This window comes from Glarea lozoyensis (genome assembly GCF_000409485.1).
Source record: "Glarea lozoyensis ATCC 20868 chromosome Unknown GLAREA1, whole genome shotgun sequence".
NCBI classification, from domain to species: domain Eukaryota; kingdom Fungi; phylum Ascomycota; class Leotiomycetes; order Helotiales; family Helotiaceae; genus Glarea; species Glarea lozoyensis.
In genome coordinates, this window is record NW_007360983.1 from 733568 (window position 1) to 748533 (window position 14966).

At 48.5% G+C, this 14966-nt stretch overlaps 7 protein-coding genes across 7 annotated transcripts; 2 read left to right on the forward strand and 5 right to left on the reverse strand.

The window, feature by feature from the left end:
- Positions 1 to 32: 32 nt before the first annotated feature.
- On the reverse strand, positions 33 to 1086 carry GLAREA_08895 (NAD(P)-linked oxidoreductase; the record flags this gene model as incomplete). Its single annotated transcript, XM_008077856.1, has 2 exons — positions 33 to 970; positions 1032 to 1086. The coding sequence occupies 2 exons, from the start codon at positions 1084 to 1086 to the stop codon at positions 33 to 35; spliced, it is 993 nt and encodes a 330-aa protein (XP_008076047.1).
- Positions 1087 to 1897: 811 nt separating this feature from the next.
- Positions 1898 to 2662, reverse strand: GLAREA_08896 (uncharacterized protein; the record flags this gene model as incomplete). Its single annotated transcript, XM_008077857.1, has 1 exon — positions 1898 to 2662. One exon carries the CDS (start codon positions 2660 to 2662, stop codon positions 1898 to 1900), a length of 765 nt encoding a protein of 254 aa, XP_008076048.1.
- A 746-nt stretch (positions 2663 to 3408) lies between these two features.
- Positions 3409 to 4233, reverse strand: GLAREA_08897 (P-loop containing nucleoside triphosphate hydrolase; the record flags this gene model as incomplete). The annotated part of the gene is made up of 3 exons (XM_008077858.1): positions 3409 to 3995; positions 4047 to 4110; positions 4159 to 4233. 3 exons carry the CDS (start codon positions 4231 to 4233, stop codon positions 3409 to 3411), a joined length of 726 nt encoding a protein of 241 aa, XP_008076049.1.
- A 375-nt stretch (positions 4234 to 4608) lies between these two features.
- On the forward strand, positions 4609 to 6632 carry GLAREA_08898 (uncharacterized protein; the record flags this gene model as incomplete). Its single annotated transcript, XM_008077859.1, has 2 exons — positions 4609 to 4834; positions 4885 to 6632. The coding sequence occupies 2 exons, from the start codon at positions 4609 to 4611 to the stop codon at positions 6630 to 6632; spliced, it is 1974 nt and encodes a 657-aa protein (XP_008076050.1).
- Positions 6633 to 6866: 234 nt separating this feature from the next.
- Positions 6867 to 7689, reverse strand: GLAREA_08899 (uncharacterized protein; the record flags this gene model as incomplete). Its single annotated transcript, XM_008077860.1, has 3 exons — positions 6867 to 6993; positions 7042 to 7123; positions 7170 to 7689. The coding sequence occupies 3 exons, from the start codon at positions 7687 to 7689 to the stop codon at positions 6867 to 6869; spliced, it is 729 nt and encodes a 242-aa protein (XP_008076051.1).
- A 420-nt stretch (positions 7690 to 8109) lies between these two features.
- Positions 8110 to 9160, forward strand: GLAREA_08900 (uncharacterized protein; the record flags this gene model as incomplete). The annotated part of the gene is made up of 2 exons (XM_008077861.1): positions 8110 to 9006; positions 9059 to 9160. The coding sequence occupies 2 exons, from the start codon at positions 8110 to 8112 to the stop codon at positions 9158 to 9160; spliced, it is 999 nt and encodes a 332-aa protein (XP_008076052.1).
- A 3020-nt stretch (positions 9161 to 12180) lies between these two features.
- Positions 12181 to 13209, reverse strand: GLAREA_08901 (uncharacterized protein; the record flags this gene model as incomplete). The annotated part of the gene is made up of 1 exon (XM_008077862.1): positions 12181 to 13209. The coding sequence occupies one exon, from the start codon at positions 13207 to 13209 to the stop codon at positions 12181 to 12183; it is 1029 nt and encodes a 342-aa protein (XP_008076053.1).
- Positions 13210 to 14966: the final 1757 nt, after the last annotated feature.

A 14966-nucleotide genomic window follows, 5' to 3' on the forward strand; every position in this document is an offset into this window, starting at 1 on the left:
ACTCCCTCCAAACTTGAACAAGACAGAACCATCTAAACATAAGTATACTTCAAAAATGCCTCCGGATACCTCTCCCCCACAACCCTCATCCTCTCACTCAACCCATCCAACACCTTCAACTCCTCCTCCCCCACCTCAACAACCCTCATATTATCCTCCAGCCTCCCCAAAGTCGTACACCCCGGAATCGGAATAACCGTCCCCAACCTTCCCCCCTGTCTCCTCACCCACGCAATAGCAACCTGCGCCATCGTAAACCCCGTCCTCTCGGCAACCTCCCTCACCTTCTCCGCAAGCTTGATATTCGCTTCCAACGCCCCGTCCTGGAAACGCGGGAAGCGGCGCCTGATATCATCTTGCGGCAAATCCTCCGCTTTCTTGATTCCTCCAGCGAGGAAACCGCGAGCGAGGGGCGAGTAGGCAATGATCGGGATGTGAAGCTCTGCACATACGTCTGCGACGTCATTGCTGAAGATCTCGGTTGCAAAGAGGGATAGTTCGATTTCGATCATTGAAAGAGGGTGGATAGCGTGGGCGCGACGGATGGATTGAGCACTGCATTCGCTGAGACCGTAGCCGCCGATTTTCCCGGCTTTGATGTACTCGACTATCGCGGTGACGGTTTCTTCAATGGGAACATCGGGGTCGATTCTGGCGGGGAGGAAGACGTCGAGGAAGACTTTGTCGTCGAGGATGGCGAGACAGTTGTCGATGCTTTGGCGGATGCCTGCGGTGTTGGTTTGGGGTCCGGGAGGAGACATGCTCATAGTGAAGGCGCCTTTGAGGGTGATGATTACTTTGGCTGCGTCTTCGGGGTAGGTTGTGAAGTAGTGGTTTAGAAGGTGTAGGCTGTTTTCTGTGGGGGTGCCGTAGAATTCGGCGCCGTTCCAGAGGTTGGCACCGTGGTTGAGGGCGGCTTTCATGACTTTGATTGCTTGGTCATAGGGGATGGCTGGAGGTCTGGAAAGCCCTGGATTTTCGTTCAGTTAGTGTTTCGAGCTGAGGTGTGGGATAGTAGAAAGGTAACTTACCCAATAACCCGAACCCAATTGGTCCAGCTTTCTTTCCTGCAACTGATAAAGACATTGTTTCTGAGTTTCTAGATTTAATTGCCTGCGTAGGTATAGAATATATCGGATTGAAAAGGTAAAAAAAAGCAAGTGATTAGCGATCTGATGGGTCTTGACTTTTGTTATATTTTATCTCCCAAATGAAAGAACCTGCAAGCTCTATCGTTCACAACGTTCCAAAGGGATCGCAACTCTTATTATAGCTGCCATGAGCATCATAAAGAACTTACCAAATTTAATGAAATCAAAATCCACAACCATCGGAGGCTCGAAGCTCGCAATTAGCGGAGTTAAGCGATTGTTGGTATCACTGGGAAAATACAAAATTCCGAACACTCTGGTACTGCCTCGTATAGGATTATCCTGCAATATTATTCGGAGCCCGAAATTAACACAGGCATTCGTTCGTCAATTGGTGAATGTGCCTTAGTAGTCGTGGGCGCCCACGTATTTCCCAATGGCAGTTTTAGCGCGAATAGCTTTGTGTAACATAACTGCTGGGAAATAACCCCTGTGAGTGCGTAGGGGATTAATGCATGTTTTCAAACCTAATCTCCGTTGATACATCCACCAATAAGCTCATAATAACATTGCCTTGTGAGTTGACGGTAAAGGAATCCTTGGGAGAGGGATGAGGAGGTCGGAAAGATCTACTTGCTTTCGGGACCGAGAAATTATTGAACGGAGAAGAGTTGTCGAAAACGTAGTGGAGAACACGAAAATGTGACATGAAAATGTGTTTAGATATTATTTACTTCTATGTTTGGAAAGCCCCGTACCCTGCCCTTCTATACCCCCATTCCAGATCTTGCCAAACTTAACGGTATCTAGAAATCAAGACAATCCTCTTCATCGACTTCAGCCGCAGCGACATCACGCTCTTCAATCTCCTCATCCTCAATTGGGATACCGTAGGCATCTTTAGCAAACTCGCGCTTCTCGAGCTCCTCGTCTTCGATTGGAATACCATAAGCGTCTTTAGCAAAGTCGCGCTTCTCATATTCGCAAGGCTCGTCTTCATCCTCAACGACGTCACGCTCCTCAAGCTCCTCATCCTCGATTGGTATACCGTAGTCGTCCTTCGCGAATGCCCTCTTCTCTAATTCTTCGTCCTCAATTGGGATACCGTATGCATCCTTGGCAAAGTCGCGCTTGTCATATGGGCAAGGCTCGTCCTCATCCTCGACTACATCACGCTCCTCAAGCTCCTCGTCCTCGATTGGAATCCCGTAGGCATCCTTAGCAAAGTCCCTCTCCTCTAATTCTTCATCTTCGATTGGAATACCATATGCGTCCTTAGCAAATGCTCTCTTCTCGAGCTCCTCGTCCTCGATTGGAATGCCGTATGCGTCCTTAGCGAAGTCCCTCTCTTCCAACTCCTCGTCTTCAATTGGAATGCCATAAGCATCCTTAGCAAAAGCTCTCTTCTCAAGCTCCTCATCCTCGATTGGGATTCCGTAAGCATCTTTCGCAAACTCCCTCGTTGCAAGCTCACTCAGAGCAGTGTTTGTGTTTCGTGTGTTGAGAGGTGCAGCTTGAACAGCAAGCGCGGCGCAAAAGGCCAAGATGAGGGAAGAAGTGGAGGAACGCATGATGGTGGTATTAAAAAATGAATATGTTGGATATGAAGGAAATATGAATTAAAGCAGACCAGCTGGAATGAGATCTTGAATGAAAAATGCGGTGTAGAGGAGGAAACACAAAAGGGAACATGGATGCTCGAAGGGGTTGTGGTTTATATCTCAAATATCTCAAAGTGTCCGAGCAGGCACTCGAGCCGTGTAAAGATACCCCAAAGACCTTGGCTGTTGCTATACGGTCTTCATCGAGTGAAGACTGTATCAGCTTATCAAACGAAACTTCGTTTGTCAAGGAAGTCGAGGACAAAGAGCAAGCTCGCAAGCCGCAACACACCTCGCAAGAGGATTGTGGAGAAATGAGCGACGGATTTTCGAGATCCGCTCAAGCATTTAGGCTTGGCTGGCCTTATTTTTTCCAGATATCTTTGCTCCGCCATGGTTCGAGTAATGCGAATATTCAATAATTGTCATACCGTGAAACAATGCCCGTGTGTTAACCACGCCAGTTGTTTCAGTTGTGGTTCTCTGGACCGGTTTCAAGCTCAACACCACGTGATAATGTCATTTTCGTGGTAAGGCATTATGAAGATTGTCAATGCGCTAAGTCTCCTAAAATTGAAAGGCTAATGTATAAACATCGTGGATCATAAAGTCAGTATTCAGCCCAATCGTCAAACAAACCCTTTCGCCTGCAAAACCTCACATCCAATGACTGACAGGAGGAATTCTCCCAAATGTCCAGATACACAATTCGCATTTTAGCAAGCGCAGGTATCCTTCGCTGCACTGTCCCTTGGTCCAGTCAAGTTGACTCTGGACTGATCTTCCGTTCGACTCGCTGCTTGTGTAGCACCTGGACCTCTAGCACCTTTCAAAGATGTCTCTGGAATGGCGTTTGCAATAGCTGTGAATACTTCGCTCACATTCGTACCATTCTTTGCGCTGGTCTCGAAGAAGAGTAGCCCCTCCTCCTCCGCATAAGATTTTGCTTCTGCCGTTGATACTTTTCGCGCATCCCCGTCGTCTGCCTCTCCTTCAGTTGCATCTCCTTCCGAGTCGTCACCCAAGTTATTGCTGGATGATGCAGATTCGTTGGTCAAATCGAGCTTGTTTCCTACGAGGGCAATAACAATGCCCGGCGATGCTTGCCGCTGTAGCTCTGCTACCCAATGTTTGGCCTTGACGAGGGATGTAGGCTTTGTTAAATCATAAACGACGAGGGCGGATTGAGCGTTGCGATAGTACATGGGTGCGAGTGATGCAAAACGCTCTTGTCCCGCAGTATCCCAGATTTCGAATTTGATCGTTCGAGTTGGGAGATTACATTTCTGTGTAAGGAACGCAGCTGGAACCATATTAGCGAAGACCACATAGGTCAAGTATGATTGTCATATACCTCCGATGGTTGGCTCTTTATTTTCTTGGAAGTCGTTGTTTACGAATCGCAGTACTAGGGATGACTGCAGAATCATTAGCTCGCTATCATGGACGAGGAGAAACAGTCTCACCTTTCCTACGGCTGCTTCTCCCAACAATACAAGCTTCACACTGCTACTTGGCTTTGGTGCTGTTGCCTCCGCCATCGTGCTGGGTTAAAGGTAACGGTGTAGATGAGTTGTATAAGACGTCCGCGCAATGGAGGGTGATAAAATAGTAGAAATTTTCAATACTTCGATAAGCCGCTGGGATGTGATGCACGATTTCTATGGCTTGCGAGTCTCCAGCTGCTGGCGATCGGGGTATCTTGAGGGTTTTGATGAATTAGGTGGACCGAGGAATGCGTCTGAAAGCAACCTGAAGCCCAGCATGGGACCATGACGACGTCGTGACCGCGCCCTGATTGTGGTTTAGCGTTGGTATTTTGCCGTGAATCTTCCGATGCCGACAATTTTCTACCAAAAAATTGTCCTCGAAATAATCACAGCACTTTGCGCGCACATATACCACAGATAGTCACAATGTCGAAAAGAAAAGCTGAATCATTGGCGACTTTGGATTCGGGTGTCAAGAAGCCTAAGCATGAATCAAAGTCTTTCGGAAAACAGAATTTGCTGGACGATAGCGATGGCAGCAGCGAAGACGAGTCTGTTGGCGGGGCTCCAGTAGAGGATGCAGGTTTCAAAATCAATCAGGAATTCGCAAATCGATTTGAGCACAACAAGAAACGCGAAGAATTATCGAAGCGTTAGTTTAGTTCTTCGTCAGCTCAAACCAGACACTAACTCTTGAAACAGTGGAAGAGAAATACAACAAGCCTGCGAAGCCTTCCAATGGCAAAACTTACGGCGACAAATACGATGAAGATTCTGAATCTTCAGATGAGGATGAGGATGACGAGGGATTCCTTGCGACGGAGGATTTAGACGCAGAGATTTCGGCTACGCTGCAAGCAATTCGGTCGAAAGACCCCCGTGTCTACGATGAGAAAGTTACGTTTTACAGGCCAGTGGCAGAAGGGGCAAAGGAACCGAAGGCGGGCGCTGAGAAGGAAAAGCCAATGTATCTTCACGACTATCATCGTGAAAATCTCCTAAAGGGAATCAATGGTGATCCAGTAGAAGAAGAAGAAGACTCTGCTCCAAGGACTTTTGCGCAGGAACAAGAAGATTTACAACGAACGATTGTCAAGGAGATGCATGCTGCAGGCGACTCGGAATCAGAGGACGAAGACGGCGGATTTTTAATACCGAAATCCAAACCACAAAAGGACGAGAAACCAGCAACAAGCGCAGTTCATCCTTCGAGGGCTAAGAGAGTCAAGGTAGATTTGGATGTCGAATCCGCCGACAAAGATCCAGAAACGTTCCTTTCGAATTTCATGCAAGCTCGCGCTTGGGTACCTAGTGACGGGGCTCGTTTCCAGCCTCTCGAGTCTGATGATGATGAAGAACTTGACCGTGCCGAGGCGTGGGAGACTGCGTATAATATGAGATTCGAGAACCCTGCAGGAGCAAACGAAACCTTGAAGTCATATGCAAGAGACATCATTGCCGCCAAATCCGTCCGTCGTGAGGAGCCCAATAGCCGCAAGAAGCAGAGAGATGCGCAGCGGGAAAAGAAAGAAGCCGAAAAGGCTGAAAGAGAGGCTGAACGAACTCGATTGCGGCAGTTGAAGATTGGTGAGATGGAAGAAAAATTACAGAAAATCAAGAAGGCCGCTGGTATCCGTGGAAAGACTTTGAAGGATGAGGAGTGGACAAAAGTTTTGGAAAATGATTGGGACGATGATGTTTGGGAGGCGGAAATGAATGCGAAATTTGGAGAGGAGTATTACGCCGAGCAAGAGGCTGGCTCTGATTCTGAGGCGGAAACTGGCAGCAAGAAGAAAAAGGTCAGAAAGCCGAAATGGGATGACGATATTGATATCAAGGATCTGGTTCCTGAATTTGTGGACGAGGAGGAAGCTCAAGAGAAACCAGCTTTTACGCTTTCAGACGATGACCAGGACGAAGATCAGGACGGCGAAGAAAATCAAGACTCGGACGTCGACATGGAAAACACTACCCGAAAGAAGAGTAAGAACAGCAAGGATAGAGCTAAAGAAAAAGCCGACAAGAAAAAGGCGGCCCGTATCGAGCGCAAGAAAATCGAAGACCTGGTTGATAATCAACTCAACCTTACGCTACCACTTACATCCAAAGCTCCTGCTGTCTTTCGCTATCGTGAGACCTCGCCTACCTCATTCGGGCTCACCGCGAGAGATATTCTGATGGCACCTGATACATCGCTTAATCAGTTCGCCGGACTAAAGAAGATGGCAGCTTTCCGGGATGCCGATAAGAAGAAGAAAGACAAGAAGCATCTCGGTAAGAAGGCCAGGTTACGGCAATGGAGGAAGGACACCTTCGGCAATGAAGACGGTCCTGAGGTTGTGATTGCAGAAGGAGGTTTGGCGGAAGACAAGGGTGATGTAGTGGAGGGCAAGAAGAAGAAGAAGCGGAGTCGAAAGAACAAGGCGAAGAGTGCTGAGAACGAGATTTAGGGCATGTTAGAAGTCCATAGTAGGAGTAGATAGACATGTAGTGTTGTATACCCAGAGAAATCAGAGCATTCGTGACGGTGCTTCTTTGTATGCGTATAAATTGTTTTTGTATTTCGTAAGGCTTCAGCTCCAGTGTATCTACATTCAAGTAAAAAGACGCCGCTAAGTTCTGCAATTCATGACATTCATCCGATCATCGTGTAAATTGTTATATTTGCCCAATCTTGCTCCACTCTATTCCGACTTGACAATTGACGAATCATCAGAAGATGATGTGCCACCCGCAGCTATCGTCAGCCCTTGCAGAATCTCGCTTCCCATCACATAGATGATGTATGTTGGAAGTACAAGCCATGCACCGCTGGACATATTGTCAAAAATCTACTTTGGAACGGGGATGATAACTTACTTTGGAATGATCCACAAAAGTATCAGATCAAAAGGCTTATTATGACCGATATTCTCAAACCCACCATAATACTCATTCAGCCCTGTATCAAGTCAATATAATCTCAATCCAACATCAACCCAACCTACAATACAACACCGTCTTACTAACCGTCATAACCGCCGCACTAAAGCCCACCAACACAGCCAATGCCCCCTTCTCCCCATCCACATATCTCTGTTCCCCAAACCACCCCACACTCTTCGGTCCCGGCGCGCCCCTCCCCTTCGCCGCACTCTGCCTTCCATACACAAACAACACATACAAATAAAACCCATACATGGCCGTCTCCACGATATTCAGAAACCCCTGCGCGCCCGTGAAGCCATTGTGCTCGTTATACGCTTTCCAGCCATACACGTAGTCGACGCGGCCGTACAGATCATACGGTTTCCAGAGCGGCCAGTGCAGAATGCCGCCCGGCATGCTGTAAGGGCGCAGCATCACGTAGCCGGTGTCCCAGATTACTAGGGGGAGGGAGATGAAGAGCCAGAGGAGCGTGAGGTTGGAGGGCGTGTGTGCCCATTTTCCTTTGCGTGAGCGCGGTTTGGCGGGGGAGAGGGGGGAGGTTTCGGGGAATTCAGAGGGGTGGGAGCGTGTTGATACCATTTTGATGTGTTGAGATAAGTAGAAAGGTGGGAATTGAGCGCGAAGGGGTTTATGTATGGATGAAGGATTTGGACTGTCGCACTGTATATGTGCTGCGCTGAATCGAGCAAGTACTCGTGATTGTATTTGGGTGTACTCCGTACCGGCGTTGAGGGTTCCGAGGTATTCTGACAGGGGGTTGGAAGCTTGTGCTGCTGTCGCGAAAAAAACAAGAGACGTCATTGTCGCCGGCGTTCTTGCCCCTGCCTACTCCAACTATCGTCACGACAGACCACGCTGTCTTCCACCTCATCTATCTGCCTACCACATCGCCTCAATTGACTGTCGCCTCAGCTGTACAAATACTGCATATACATGTTATAATACATCTCAATGGATTCCGCATCGTCCACCCCCCGACGGTCCCAGCGAATCCAGAAAATGGCACCCGAAACCTCACCTCCAGCGTCGAGTACAAATGGCTCTACGCCCAGCAAACCAAGCTCCCAGAGATCTGTAATAACATCAAGACCCTCTCCCTTCATGCCCAGCACCCTAGAGAAGATCCTCCTAGCCATCTACCCCACAATCCTCATAACCGGCTCCCTCTTCTCCCTCCTCGACCCCTCAGCCCGCAACGCGCCCTACAGCGCCTCCACGCAGTCTCACGTCGCAGACACCGCACCCTCGTACTTCGCGAAGAAGAGCAATATCTTCAACAAGCTATTCGTGAAGCAGGGCTGGGCATGGATAACATTCAGCTATCTATTCTTCCTGTTCACGCATCCGTCCATCGGACCGCCTCTGTCGGTCACTCTCACACCGAAGAGGATACGCGGGTTACTCAGATATAGCATCGTGACGACGTGGTGGATATTCGTCACGCAGTGGTTTTTTGGCCCGGCGATTATTGATCGCAGTTTTAGGTTGACGGGGGGACAGTGTGAGTTAGTTGAGCAAGCTGATAAAGGACATATTGAGATGGATGATACAAGGCAATTTGTCACTGGGTTTGCGTGTAAAGCTGTGGGCGGGCAGTGGTTAGGCGGACATGATATCTCGGGCCATGTGTTTTTGTTGGTAATTGGTAGTATGTTTCTTTTTGAGGAGGTGCTGCATGTGGTGTTGAGATCGCAACGGGTTAAGGAGGAACGGACGGTGTATATGGCTGATGGGGCTATTAAAAGTGCGGAGGTGGAGGCTGCGTTGGATTCTGATGTTTCGGTGCAGAGACCGACGCAATGGACTATTGGTGCGAAGATTGGGTTGGGGGTTGCGGGGTTGAGTGTTTATATGCTGTTGATGACGGCAGCGTATTTTCATACGTGGTTTGAAAAGGTATGTCTCCTTTCTATATGGCAGATATTGAAACATGCTAACATTCTAACAGCTTACGGGATTACTGGTAGCTCTCAGTGGCATATTCGTGACTTATTTCCTCCCAAGAGCCGTCCCTGGATTGAGAAATGTAATCGGGATGCCTGGAGTGTAGATTCCCAGAACAGACCGGAAATGGCGAGTTTCGCCTAGACATAATGATATAATTCAAAAACTCCTCTTACAAATTGCTCTCTTTCTTGCCCCTCTTCAGGTGTACCTACCCTTTACCCCCTCATTCACAACACCTCGTTCTAACAGTACCATCACTCGGTATTCCCCAAATCCACGCGTCTCCTAATTCTGAAAAACCATGTAAAGAGGTGGTCAAAACGTATGTTGTTGCACACTACATCTATACACTTCAAAATACATTCGAGAGCTGAATCTGGTTATGTGCTAGTTCTCGCCTTGCTGTGGTGGTCATGCTAGGTAATAGTAGTTGATTGGTGCTCGGATTGGAGTGCTAGATTCTTAGTGTCTTCGACTCCTCTCCAATCGTGTTTGCGAGTATCCAAGAACCGTCGCCTGAGCTAAGGAAAGGCAGTTCCCGGTCCCAATTTTGGCCTTTCATCCCCCTCCAACCAGATTCATATCTTGGAAGGAAATCGAACGTTCCGTCCCTAAGCTAAAAGGCTGTTCCCGTTTGAGATTCTGGGTCGGCGAATTATTTATCAAAACAAAACTCCCGTTGTGGAAGGGGTCGAGGTATCTTGTGGGGAAGTGAAGTCCTAGATTACAAATCTCAGGGTTTAGAACCTATAAAACAGGGGCTAACCATTCATTAAAAACATCGACTCAACATAACAATTAAAGCTCTAAATCTATCTACCAAGCCCATCACACCAAAAACCATTCAATTCCCTCCATTATCAACAAAAAACCCTCACACTCGCCCTAAAACCCCGTCATCCACCCCTCTAATCCCATCCCCGCGTATCTCGAACCCCTAACACCCACCGCCCTAACAGCATACAATCTCGAAGGTCCAGAGTCGCGCGAGTGTGTTTCATATCACTATATCTCGATAAACAAAATCACATCTACAATCCCACTTCATCAGGCTTTCCAGTTAAAGAACACGTATTGTGTTAATTCGTATTGTAAGCCTAGGGACATGATTCCGCGTACACATAGTCACACAGTCAAATACTTTTAAATCCTCTTTACGCCTCCGAGGTTCTTTGATGCTCTAATGACCAGGTCTGGTTGACCTACGATACAGGCACGTCCGGTTGCTGTAACCAATCCGAAAAGAATTCGTTCTGGAAGTATGGCTCTTTCACATGAGAAATTCCAACGTCAAAACCAACAGACAAAGCCCCACCACACCTGCCCACCTCCTCAGGCTCCTTCTCCTTACTCGCTTCGAACAGACGAAAAGACCTTCCAGAACGCTTACACCAGAAGAGAAAGGCCCGAATACGATGAAAGTGTACTGTACTGTGGTTTCACGTCTCACCCCGCATATTCGGTACCAAACCCAAAAACGTCACGGGCGAGGATACAATCGGGTTACGGCGCTCGATATGGTGTGTACAGAGTTATCGTGTACACTTCTTGAATGAGTATGTTGTAGGTAATAGGCAGGCAAGTGGCTTCACAAATCACTATCACCAGCACATTCAGAAGCAGCGGCACATTTATTTCAAAATAATTTCCTTTTTTTTTCCTGTTTTCAAAACCTATATAAACCACAACCACCCAAATTATTCAACCCCTCTCCCCGGTATCAAACCGTATATAGGAGAACACAGTTCCCAGTACAATCGGCTCAACCCCCCATCTCAAGAAACCCAGCATACCCATACCCCGACCGCGGCTCAACCACGAGACAGAGCTCTCTCCAACGCCCATTCCTGAGCGTCTTGTGGAGAATATAGTGAGTATGAGACTACAACCCCTTCTTCCACCGTTGCCAGCTCTTCGAAGCGTCCCGACTAGCAGGACCCTTTCCAGCGTGGTAAAAGTAGAGAAGAAAGGGCAAAATTACACCAGTCCCGCACAGCGAGAATATCTGGCTTCCAATCCCCGTCGAGAGAAGATTAGAGAATAAGGGTTTTGTCAGTACGCAAGCGTACTCTACCAGGTCGTCGATCCCAAACAATCAATGTCGTGGAGATTTCCCAGCCCGATTTCCCGATTCGATACTCCAATTTCCATATCCCATATCCTTCGTAAAACGTGTCTTGATCCATCATTATTGTCTACCCAAAAGTTATCCCTGTATGTTTCCCAATATTCCCGAAAATGCGAAAAATGCCCAAAAGAACAAAAGAGACATCAAGCCGTCGATAGTTGTTTTGGTGAAATGTCGTTTTCAGGTCGTGGGATTTCGTAAGGGTTGTATTCCGGTAAATCGTAAATGACGAGAAAAAGAAAATCGTGTTTAGCGAAAGAGCGTGTGATGTGTTGGTGTATATCCTCGCGAAATCGCAGACAATTATTCCCCCTCATAAAATCTAACCCGAGGAAAAAGGAAAGGTGATTCGGATCCGAAAAGAAAAAGGTCAAAAAATCAAAAGCCCGCGCGCGCCATTGGTCCTGCATTGCTGCGATGTTCCCCATTCTTAGGTACTTTCTTTGTGAAGAATCTCGGTAAAGGAAAAGGTTGTCGGAGAACCATTTGAATGCTCAACACGAAATTCCCGCCCCAGTTTCCTTATTTCCGGTCCTGCCATATGCTAATCGAAACGATATGAAAAGAAGAGAATATCTTCAACCGAGCTAGCCGGTATCTCGCAAATATGGACAAAGGACAACCCGCATGTAAAAGCAAACGCTACGCTAAAAATCAAAGACGAAAAGGGAATTGGTATCCGAATTATGTACTGGAGAGAGGAGAGAGAAAAGGGGAATAAGGTTGAAGCCATGGTCCTGTTTGTGTCCCGTGGAGTTGAAAATGTCGCTCGAATCGCTGATCGATGATGAATGCTAAACGCCTCCGAATGCCCGAGCGCTTAATTGAGTATATGTGGTATCATGAAAATATGCCGCTAAAAGTCTTGCTTGATGCTAATGTTCCACCCATTGCTTTTGGAATGATCTGGAGACCATGGAAGAGATGTGTTGCCCAAGCTAGTACCCATGGTATTGGATAGTAGAGTAATTGGTAAGAGTACTGGGCCTTGATTGTCACATGGTTGTCGCGTAGTCTTGGAACCGACTATCCCATCCGAACCCACCATAGCCGACGCTAATGCCACAAGGCTGTTGAGCTAGCATGCTGGGTAATGGTAGAGCTGGAATAGGCGCGCTGACCGGAGGAGAGCTGTAGTAGTAACCGGCTGAGGAGAATGGCTGGCTGAAAGACGGAGTGGGTGATGGGAGTTGAATTTCATTGACCGCCATGTTCGCCCAGAGAGTACTGTTATCAGATGATGCAGTAGTGCTTGGACTAGATGGCAACACTCTCCATGAATCGACCGGCGCTGGAATTGACGTCTGGATGGTTGATTGTGTCCACCAGTTTGCGCCTGCAGGCGAGCTGGGCAGCAATGGCTGTGGTCGAACTACGTCAACGATGCGTGGAGGTGGCGGTAAAAGTGGGAGAAAAAGACCCATGATATTGTTCTTGACCTCTTCACTTTTCCCGCAAAGCAATTCTCCAGCACCGTCTTCCTCCAATCCTTCTAGTGCGGTCACATGCGTGCGGTAGACAAACTTGTTGATGGCTTGGATGAACTCTTCATGTATCTTCTTGACTTGAAGCTCCTTCTCGGACCAGTTGTATGTGTTGGCGGAGATGTCAACACAATGGACTTCCTTGTGGTACTCAATAAGCGATTCGATGGAGTCGGGTGTGAGTTTATAGGCGACTTCATTCCTCAGGACCATGTCCACATGCACGATATACGCTTCGACGTGGATGAGTTGATAGTTGAACAAAGCTTCGACGAGGGGGTTTGAATCTTTGCGCAGGTCCGCTTCAGGCGCTTTCTGTAACATGAGTGAAGTGAGAGTCCAGATGGCGGTTGACGATGATAACGTTTCCGTTAAACATCTCTGGTGTTGAGGTACACTGTTGAGAGGACGCTTGACTCGGTTGATGCGCTTGAGCGTCTGAGTTAACCACGGCTCGACCTTTGAACTTAACACGACATTAACGGAAGTCGCTCTTGGTGCGAACGCTGCTGCCGAGGCAGGAAGAAGTTGAGGAGGCATCGTAGAGATCTGAAGCGCGAAGGGATGGGGTTTTGGCGACAAATGGTATGCGCTGAGCGAGGCAATTGAGGGCGGATAGTAGATTCGGATTCGGGATCGGGACGGCGCGAGGACAGGTTAGGGACACAAACGGAAGGCGACAAATAAAAGAAGTAATAAGTAGATATAAGGGTCCCAACGTACGGGAATTATGTCTATGCCGATCAACGATCGTGAAGAGAAAGGAGGTAAGAAAAGTTGTGTGAGGCGGAGGGCGGGGGGATATATGGCAGGCAGCTGATCGAGCCGGGGGGTGGGTGTAGACGGGTTGGGAGGTGGGCAGTGGGCCCTTGGTCGGTTGTGCAGCCGGGGCTGTTCGCCTGGACGCTTCGTCGAGGTGCAGCAGGGCAGCAGTGCAGAGGTGATCTTTTTGGTGCGTCGTCGTGGAGCTCGGTAAAATACACCGCCTCTTTTTTCCGGCTATACGTGCAGACGTGCATACTCCGATATACGCTTCAAACTGGCATCAGTCAACGAGAAAAAAAGCCTTGCTTGGAGAAATACTCGCTTCAGGCTGGCACTTGCAGTCTGAAGCCCACTGAAAAGGGGAAGCAAAGCAGACTGAACCCGGCATGGCAAGGACAGTACGGAAGGTACAGCAGCAGAACTGGTTTGCAAGTAGAGGCGAGCGAGTAAAGAATACCTGGTGGAGAACATCGACCAAAAGTACCTCTGGCCCGGGACAAAGGTAGCTGAGGACGTGCAGGTCGTGCTTTTGCCCACTTCGTGCGTCTATCACTGGCGACTTTCTCCATCCTCATTCATGCGCGCATACTACTGTATTTCCCCTTGACCAGTCATGATATTGCCCCTCGACGATACATCGACCCCACATATGTTTTGATACCTCTGTTGCGCTTTTGCCGATTGCAGTACTCGCCAGGTCCGTGGTCATGTCAACATCTGTAGGAGAGAACCTTCTATTCGCGTGGCAAGGAGATTACCTCTGCGCCATCGGCCATCTCTAGCAGGTTCCAAATTACAGATGAAGAACCCTCCAAGTCAGACTTCCGAATTGGGACGAGATAAAGTTTCTTCTGGGATCGAGGGACGAGGTAAGACTTGAATGAGTGGCTAAGGCTGAAATAACCAGCCCATGCCATCTCGCAAAGCGATGCCGAGGAGGAAGGGGTCAATGTTGTAGACTCAGGGTACTACAGTAATACACCACTCAGTGTAGCTTACACCCTCTGGGCCTCCCAACACCAACTTCCCAAAGACACAGGTAACCTTCCTGATCCCATGTGCAAGCGGCGACCGCACGGCGAGGCAACAGAGTCGTCCTGGTGACGCTGGCCGCGACGATGACCTGCATACGTTCGCACAAAGAACGCAGAGAACGCAGCACCGGCAGCAAATGTCGGTGGATTGTGAAACATTTCCTCTATCGTGCATATTGATGCTGTGTGTTGATCATATTCTCTTCGAGCCCCTCTGCCGGGCTCAAAAGCTTCTGCATGGCGCCGCGTCGTTCTTGTGTTGCAGTCTGGTCTCTCGTCGAGTCGCGCACCGCGTTGGACTGGATCTCTTGAGCAAAGCTCGAGGCCAGAAGCAGAGACTCCTGCATAACGTAGCGATAGCTTCGGTTCTGTCCCTGAACTCGGTATGGGGATGACCGTTTACATCAATCAAATCGCGATGCTTTTGGGGGGTGGTGGGCTGGATTCCCGCATCTCAAGGCATTTCCGGCTGTCCCTGGACGGTTCGAACTCATGAGA